At 50.3% G+C, this 8345-nt stretch overlaps 2 protein-coding genes across 2 annotated transcripts in view; one reads left to right on the forward strand and one right to left on the reverse strand.

Annotated features, from left to right (window-relative positions):
- Positions 1-259: 259 nt before the first annotated feature.
- Positions 260-1878, forward strand: TMEM41A (transmembrane protein 41A; the record flags this gene model as incomplete). The annotated part of the gene is made up of 3 exons (XM_010144807.1): positions 260-421; positions 956-1094; positions 1433-1878. Coding segments are annotated over 3 exons (522 nt in total), but the record flags the coding sequence as incomplete, so codon positions are not given.
- Positions 1879-6738: 4860 nt separating this feature from the next.
- MAP3K13 (mitogen-activated protein kinase kinase kinase 13) overlaps positions 6739-8345 on the reverse strand; it is a 38174-nt gene continuing 36567 nt past the window's right edge. The window contains exons 13-14 of the mRNA XM_010144806.1: positions 7816-8113; positions 6739-7164 (exon numbers count right to left, since the gene is read on the reverse strand). Coding sequence (XP_010143108.1) covers positions 7063-7164; positions 7816-8113 — 400 coding nt within the window. The 3' untranslated portion in view covers positions 6739-7062. The remainder of the gene's footprint in view (positions 7165-7815; positions 8114-8345) is intronic.

Raw genomic sequence — 8345 nt, forward strand, 5'->3', positions numbered from 1 at the left:
CAGAGGGGCCGGGCGGGGGGCCGGGCGGGAGCTGGTACGAACCCTCGGAGAGGCTCTTTGCCCCTCGTCCCGGGCCAGGCGCTGCCTGCTGGGGCAGGGTGCGGGGTTGGTGCCTTGCTGGGTGAGTCACGGCTCTGCCCGGAGGAGTCGGGTCTGTCCGGTGCCCTCGAGAAGACAGAGCGACCGAGGCTGAAGGTAGCGACGCAGAGGGGACACGGTGCGTGTCCCCGCGCTCTCACTCGGTGTTGTGCCCTGGCAGAACGTCCTGGCTGGAGCACTCTTTGGGCCGTGGACCGGGCTGGTGCTGTGCTCGGCCCTAACGTCTGTGGGAGCGACCTTCTGCTACCTGCTCTCTGGCACGTTTGGGAAGCAGTTCATCGTCTACTACTTTCCTGATAAAGTGGCTCTGCTGCAGGGAAAGGTAAGAGCAGGTTTGGTTCTGCAGACGCCAGCCAAAATGTCCCCTGGGTGAGGCTGCCTTTTGGGTCGATTTAGTTAAAAAATGAATGCGTGCAGGGAATGCATCAGGTCACTTAAGCGCCCCCTCTGACAGAGTCTAGGAGCAGAGTGCTCACCTGGGAGCAAGCCTGTTTGCAAAGGGGGGGTGCGTGGAAAATCCTAGATGCCAAGGAAAGTGTGGTAATGGATTGATTGGGAAGCCCGTGTGCTCCAGAACTGCCTCCACCCACCCTGTGTTGCACTGTGTACCTGGAAGCGGTTCTGCTGTTGACTTCCTGATCTCTCATTCAGAGTAGATCCCTTTTTCACTGCTTGCATGAAAGGAGCTGGCGCACCAGTAGGCTCCCATCCCTCCAGAAAGTTGATGCTTTTCATCAGTTCTGGACTGATGTTACGTTGTGGCATGTTAGGAGGAAACTCCAGTTCAGTGTTGTGGACATTCAGAAGTTACTGCTGTCTGAAGAGCAGAAATAACATGAAATGTTTTTCTTGGCAGGTAGAAGAGAACAGAAGCTCCTTATTTTTCTTCTTGTTGTTCCTGAGGCTGTTCCCCATGACACCAAACTGGTTTCTGAATCTCTCAGCTCCCATTTTAAATATCCCTGTGTCCCAGTTCTTCTTCTCTGTTCTGATCGGTAAGGCCTGGGGAGACTGTCTGAGGGGCAGTGTGACATTGCCTCTCTCCTCATCACCGACCCCTGGGTAGCGTGCTGAGCTGGGGAAGGCAGAGCAGCAGGGTCAGGGTTGTGACTCTGCCCCTTTTATCTGTTTGCTTCTGTGCCACCCTTAGAGGTCTCAGGGCATTTTACAAATAAGTGTGCATCACCAGTGCGGCAAGGATTTGAACCACATCCTGTTCTTTCCAGTATGAGCACAGACTCGTGTGACTCGCCCTGGACAAGGACATATTTGAGTTCATTTTACAGGGAGGGATGCTAACAGGCTTTTTTTTTTTCTCCTCTGCTTCTCTCAGGTCTTACACCGTATAATTTCATCTGTGTGCAGACAGGAGCCATTCTGTCACAAATCAACTCTTTGGATGCCATCTTCTCTTGGGACACACTGCTCAAACTGCTTGCAATGGCTGTGGCAGCACTGATACCAGGGACTCTCATCAAGAAATACAGCAAGAAGCACTTGAAGCTGGATGAAGACAAGCATGCTCAGTTACTCAATGGCAAAAAGAGCTTGTGATGGCTCAGGTGCGCCAGCTGCCTGGCCAAAGCTGCAGGTCTCTTCCTGTGGGTTATACTCTGCATGCTCTGTGCCACCAGGGACCAAGGACATAGCAGTTTTTAATCGTTCTTCTCATCTAAGAGGAGATGTAATGTTCTTATTTTTAATGAATGTTTAACTGTGCATGTATCTGCACGGAGAGCACTATACAGGGGCTGTGTGAACACTTCATCTGCCTGTTTCCTCTCCATCAACCTATGTCTCCAGGGTGCCTCAGGGGGTTGCCAGCCCATTGCAAATGTATTAGCAATGGAAAAAAAAACCCAGACAAAACAGGAGCATTCGCATCCCATGAAGGCGGCAAAGCAGAATCCCTTAGTCCCTTCTAGCTCTTGAACACGTGGCCTCAGTCTCCCTGCCAGCCCAAGTCACAGGCTTCCCTTGGGCTCCCGCACTTCCCACTAAGTCCCGCTTTGCAAGCCCAGCTAGTCTTGATGGTGTGACTGATGTGGCAGCAGGCAGCTGCTGCACACTGAGAGCGAGACAGGCTGATTTTCTGCCCATCCTCTTCCCTTGGCACCCAGGAGTCCACGGCACACAGGGCTATGTCGAGGTGCAACAGCAGCTATTTTTCCCCCACCCCTCCAGCAGCAGCATTTCCCAGCTCTAGGCAGGCCCTACTTGCTCCTCCCCCTGCCCTCTCCAAACCCATGTTTATTTAGCGTTTTTGGCCTAAAATGACAAGCCATGCACTCCTGTGCTGTTAGGTGCAGCAGTCAAGTACCAAGCTGAGAAAAAGTAATGATGCTTCAGGGTCCCTGCCCTTTCTGTGGGAAAGCTTGCACAGTTGTGGAAGACTCTTCCTCCGTTGTTCAGCTGTAATCGCACTCTGTAGCAAAATCGTTCAGGATCTGGGGGCAGCTACGAGCTGCCTGTATCAGAACACGAGATTGCTTCTGAGGTCTGTCAGTGGCTGCTGCTTCCCACAAAGACTAAAGACAAAGAGGAATGGAATATGCATGGCTGGCAGTGATTTGTCCTTGAGAAGCACTGTTAGACCTATACGTTTGCTCATGTATAATTAGAAGGATTCCAAATAAGCAGTTAGGCTCTGCTGGAGAACCGTAGCCCCCAGGGTTGATGCTATGCTCCTGGGTTTTGGGTATTTGCACTTCTTGGTCTCCTCCCCATGAGTTTGCCCTATGCCCAGAGGATAAAGTAAAGATTCTGGCATGGAAGGGTACGTATGGGAGGCCTTGGAACACTTGGGAAGCTGATGGAATGAATGCTTCATCCATTTTAGCACCTTCCCCACCAGCAGGGTTGGAACAGAGTGGGACAGCAAGGTTCCCAGGATGGGAAGTCATGGTTGCAGATGCAATCCCCCAGCTCACAGTGCAAAAATCACTCGGTGGACAAGAAAAGCCAATGGTTAGGGACACCTGGGTGCTTGGTAGGGTACTGTGTCCAAGCCCTGCCCTGCTACTTGGAGCTCCCAGTAGTTCCAGTTCAGCTGTGTTTATAGACAAGTAAGAAGAAGTTGCTTGCTAATACTGTGTTAGTTATTAAAAGGCTTCGTGACATTATCCCAAGGTATGAGAGACACCATCCCTGGATCACCAGACCAGCCCGAGACATGTTGAAGTACACTGGCTCTTTATTCCATGCATTGTTTGCTTTGATAGTCATTCTTGTTTCCATCACTGTACACGGTTCAATACAAAAAAAATCAAGTTTGTATCAGGAATCCGCAGAGTGGGGAGGAGAGATGAACACTACTGGACAGGGCCAAGATGAAATGGTTACTTAACACGACAGTGGGGAAGGCAACATTCAGCTCTGGGAGAAAATCTAGGCTAGTGTTCAGGAGCTGTCAGCAGCCACGAGAACTGGATCAGGGGACTCAGGATGCTGAAAGGGGAAGAGTTTACTGCTGTCCTGCAAGTGCAGTGTTACTGCGAGGAGGAAGCAGGCCAGTTTACGCCTCTCAGCCCCGTACCCTGCTAGGGGAGAAAGTGCGAAGAACTGCAGCTGAGGCGCCCTACAGCACCGTGGAGATCACGTCTGCAATTCTGAGTAGGTTTCACTGAGGACAATGCCTGTGTAACCCCCTGCAGAACGGGCAGCAACCATCCCAGGAGCACGGCGGGCTGCTGAGCCGCCCCTGCCCGCACACTGCCGAGGGCACGAGACGTGGGTGCAGGGGGAGGCTGGGATCACATCTCCATGGGTACGGGGTTATGCGTTTAGGCGAGGTGGGGGGCAGCCCTAGTGGCAGTCCCAGAGGGACGCTGTGGAGTAGGCAGCAGTTAGGAGGAACAATGCTGGACCGTAACAGTGCAACAACCTGGGTGTGTAGAGAAAGTAGAGCTAAGTGTGGCAGCAGACAACCTGAAGGGTTCTGCTCTGCTTTTCCAGGCTGCAGAATGTGCAGTGTGTCCCCAGGCAAGGACGGGGAGGAATCAACACACACCCAGGACAGGTGGCCCAGAAGAGTCCCAAAAACCCTCCAAAGCTTCTAGGCAAGCCCAACAGAGCTTCATCACACGGTGGAGGAGCTCTAAGCAGAGACCACAGCTACCAAAACCTTTTGTTAGAGACCAAATCTTCACAGACTGAAGTCCCTGAATGGCAACACTGACGGGGCTGAGCTGGAGGCAGCTCTGCTTTGGGCCTGTTGCTGCAGGGCTGCCCTAGGACACTGGTGCTGCCCCCAGGGCTGGCGTCGCACTGCCTGGCATCCTCTGCTCTGGGGGACGTTTGATGGTAGCACTCAACCTCTCTATGCAAGAGTTTGGGTCTTCCTCTTTGTGTGCTTACATTTTGTCAACACAGTTCTCCATCGCTAAATTCCTGCACCCCAGCCTCCAGCCTCCTGAGTAACTATCTGCGCCACCTCTTTCACACCAAAACCCCTCACACCATGACAGCAAAGCCATGCCGCGTCCTCCTGCCACTGACTGAGAGACAGAAAACGCTTGGGAGGAGAAATGAGGGATGGGAAAAGAGAGGAAACAAGAAACAAGCCAGAAAAGAGCTTCACTCCCCTCCACATTCTGCCTCCACCCAGAGCTGAGTATTGCTGCTGCAGGCAGGGGTGAGCTGGTGGCTGTCCCTCCTCTCCAGCAGCCTTTTGGTCCCGCACAGGTGATCCACCAGGTAGATCCACTACTGGCCACTCTGGAGCATGCTGTCTGGGGCAAGTGCCTTCCTCTCTGCTGGTCCTTTTGCATGCTCTTGCCAGGGGATCTTGCGACCGTTGTTCGCTCTGTGATCAGTTCAAAAGCCACTCGCTCCCTGATCACTATTCCCCACCAGCTCACGGGCTGTCAGCTCTACCAGCAACACAAGCAAATTGTGTCAATGACCACATAGCACAGGACCCACAGGGCTGACGGCATTCATCACTCTCAGACCAGCCTTGACGAGTTCTCTGCCCCCATTTAACAGCATCCGTGGAAATAGAGGCAGCAACTACTGACAGCCGCTGAGACCAGCTCTGCTCCCACCCACCCCCAGCCACCAGGGAGAAGGTAACGTCACACAAACAGATTACAATTGTGCTAGCAGTGAAGCCAACCTTCTGATCTACAGAAATGATAATAAATAATAAAATAACATCATAACTTAAGATCTGTGTGTAGTCCAGCTACAAAAATTTAAAAATATGGGATAATTTAACTCATACAATACTGCTCTCTGAATAAGACATTTTCCTTCATTTTGCCACGAGGCTATAAATTACCACAGTTAAATTCAAAGCAATATTTTAACATAAAATGTAAACAAACAAAGCAACAGAAGTACCTGTCCATGGTCCGTTCCTGCCATTCATCTCAGGCTGGTGTGCCAGTCTACAGAGCAGCACCCAGCAGTGCGGCTGAGGGCCACACTCGTGACGCAGGGCACCAGCCAGCACACTAGGAAGGGCAGATTGAAGGCTCTTGCAGGGGGACATCAACTAAGGGGCGGGGGGAAGAGGGGGGGAACGTACTCTATCATATTGTTCTCTTTAAATATTGATTTAGAAGAGTAGTGTTTGAAGGGAAGGCACTATGAGTTCTATCAGAAAACATGTTTTTCTCATCTGCCAATGCCTCGGCCTGTCACATACCAGTATTATCCTCACTTTTACCTGCAGAGTTTCAGCTTGAAGGAGAGACAGAGGCCTCAGGGTACACCTGAGACAGAGCTGTGCCACAGCCATCATCAAGACTCCCTGTGCAACCTGTTTTGCACAAAGCCTGACATGAAGGGCAGGCAGCTGTTAATGCTTTCAGAAACGTACAATGAATAAGGAGACAGAGCAGGGCTGATGCTCTTATCTAGGCCAGTGATTCCCAGTCCTCCCCCTCAGCACACAGCTCTCTGCTGGTTATCGATGCTGTTGTAGGTGAGAGACTGCTTCTCCAAGTCCAGTACGGGCATCTCCAGTTTCCTCCCCAGAAGAGTGCTCAGGCTCTGCAGAATGTGCTTTCCACGGTTTGCAAGTCATTGCTTTTCCAACACTGATTTGATTGATTTCTTTGACTGACTGAAACAGACAGGAGGTAAGAGGAGGAAGTAAACTGGGAAATGGCACACTGCATCTGAAAGAGGTTTCCCTGCTTAACTGGAGATCGACACTGCCAGGGTGAAGCAAGGATGATGTTAAGAAGTGCTCTTATACCAATTCTCGAGAGGACGAGGTTAGAATACATTTGCAGGATCTCACAACAAAATGCTGATTAAAAAAAGAAACTAAAAATCCTTAAAATAAAACCCACTATTACATTCCTGGGGATGTATCGACTCAGAAGACCCTGGATGTTAGCACCTCGGTACCAATTTTCTCCAGGAACATGTCCACCTTCTGATTAAAAATGACCCAGCTGGTTATACTGAATACGCTTTGTTCACAGGTTACCCTACAGTAAGGTCTTTTTATGCTTCCTCATTTGATAAGACTGAGTGGTTTAGTTTTCTTGATCAGTTCTCCAGTCTTCAGGGCCACGAGGCCTGGTCCCCTGTGAAAGCAGCAAGAGAATCCCCCTGCATTTGTACACAAAGCTGTCCAGGCAGGACTCCCAGGATGTTTCTCTGTAATGTGCTTGCTTTCTGAACTTTTTTTTTTTTTGCAACAAGTCTGTGTGTCTATAAATACAATACACTCTTTACAGTAAAAAGTGTTAAAATGTCAAAAAAATAAATATCCATGTTACAGTAACTAGATTATTCAGTAAAATACATCCCTGCCATTCTTGATTGAAATGCTCAAAGAGAATTATTTCATTTGGACATTTTCCAGAGATTCGGGTTATTGCAAATCACTCCTGGGGTGGGAAGGAGAAGCATCTTCTCTTCCTGTAAAGTGTGATGAAGGGGAATGAAGTGGAATCTCAGGGAAATCAAAATGCCAGTATCAGGAAGCTTTGGGGGAGATCTCTATTACCAAGTAGCAGAGCTGCAGGGCTTGTTGGTCCTGACCGTGGCATCAGAACACTCCCCCTCAGAAGTGTCACAGTCTGATTCTCCAAACTGTGCTGGGTTCTGCAAAGCAAAAGGAAAGGGGGAGACTTGAGCAACATTCCTGTACTGCAGATCAACCACACCATCTCCATCTGTAACAACAGACAAGCAAAGGTCACTACCAGCAGAGACGGAGACACTGGCACCACACAGATAGCAACAGCATACGGTGGCCCTACCAAAGGTCACTTGTCTCCCCTCAACGAGGGGACAGCAGAAAAATACCTGGTCAGAGCACTACCAGAGTTATGAGAAGCTGGTGCAGCAGTCTCTGCTCTACCCCTCCCAAACACTTGCAAGACAGTAAAAGGAAGAACATCATTCTAGGTTCATCAGCAAGGCTGTCGACGGAGACAGACAGTTTATATCCACCCTGCTTCGTCACCTCCTTTATGTGCTATTTTTATCCCACTCAATGCAACTGCAGATCTGATGGCCTCCCATATCACACTCATCTTGACCGGCAAATTATGTTCAGCTTTGTTTGTGCTACTTTCCCGCATCTACTCATCTGGCCAACCATGAGAACGCCTGGATATCTTCTGCTGTAGTGTATCTTCCACAGCATTTCGTAGGCAGTCATCCAACTTTCTGGCCCTTGGATTCCTTTCCATAACTACTTTATTTTTTACCCAACAGAGGGAAGAAGGGATAACTAAACTTACAACTCACCTCACAGCTGTGTTCATCTGCACAAAGCTTGCCCAGAGACATCTGAGTCTTGACTCTCCGCACAGCACACTCTTTGTCTGAAAGACCATCAGACTGGGTGGAGATTTCAATGGGGATCTCTGGAGTCTGTGACAACATGTCCTCCAGCTTCTCAGCCAGCTCGTCTTCCAGCTTGGTGGCCAGCTCATCCGGGCTGTTCGAATGATCGCTTGTGTTCCCCTCCTCTCCATCTGACACAGAGAAGTTCTCGGAGCTGAAGGTTGAGTAGGACTGGCAGCTACTAATGCAGCGGTGAGGTCTGCAAACCAGGAGAGTAGTTCAGCTTGTATCACAGTGCCTCTGACTGCAGGGGAAAAGTAGTTTCTTGGGTGCTGTGTTCAGCTACTCTGCTATAGCTGGCTTTGACAGACCCTTCTCCTGGTGCCTACGCAGGCCTGAGTGAGCCCATCCCCAGGAGCCCATTTCCAGCTAGAAAAGGTGCAGCTTCTCAGTGGACACATTTCTGCACATGCCCTCACCGCAGAGAGCAG

The sequence above is a fragment of the Buceros rhinoceros genome, unplaced genomic scaffold (assembly GCF_000710305.1).
Source record: "Buceros rhinoceros silvestris isolate BGI_N320 unplaced genomic scaffold, ASM71030v1 scaffold33391, whole genome shotgun sequence".
Classification (NCBI taxonomy): Eukaryota; Metazoa; Chordata; class Aves; order Bucerotiformes; family Bucerotidae; genus Buceros; species Buceros rhinoceros.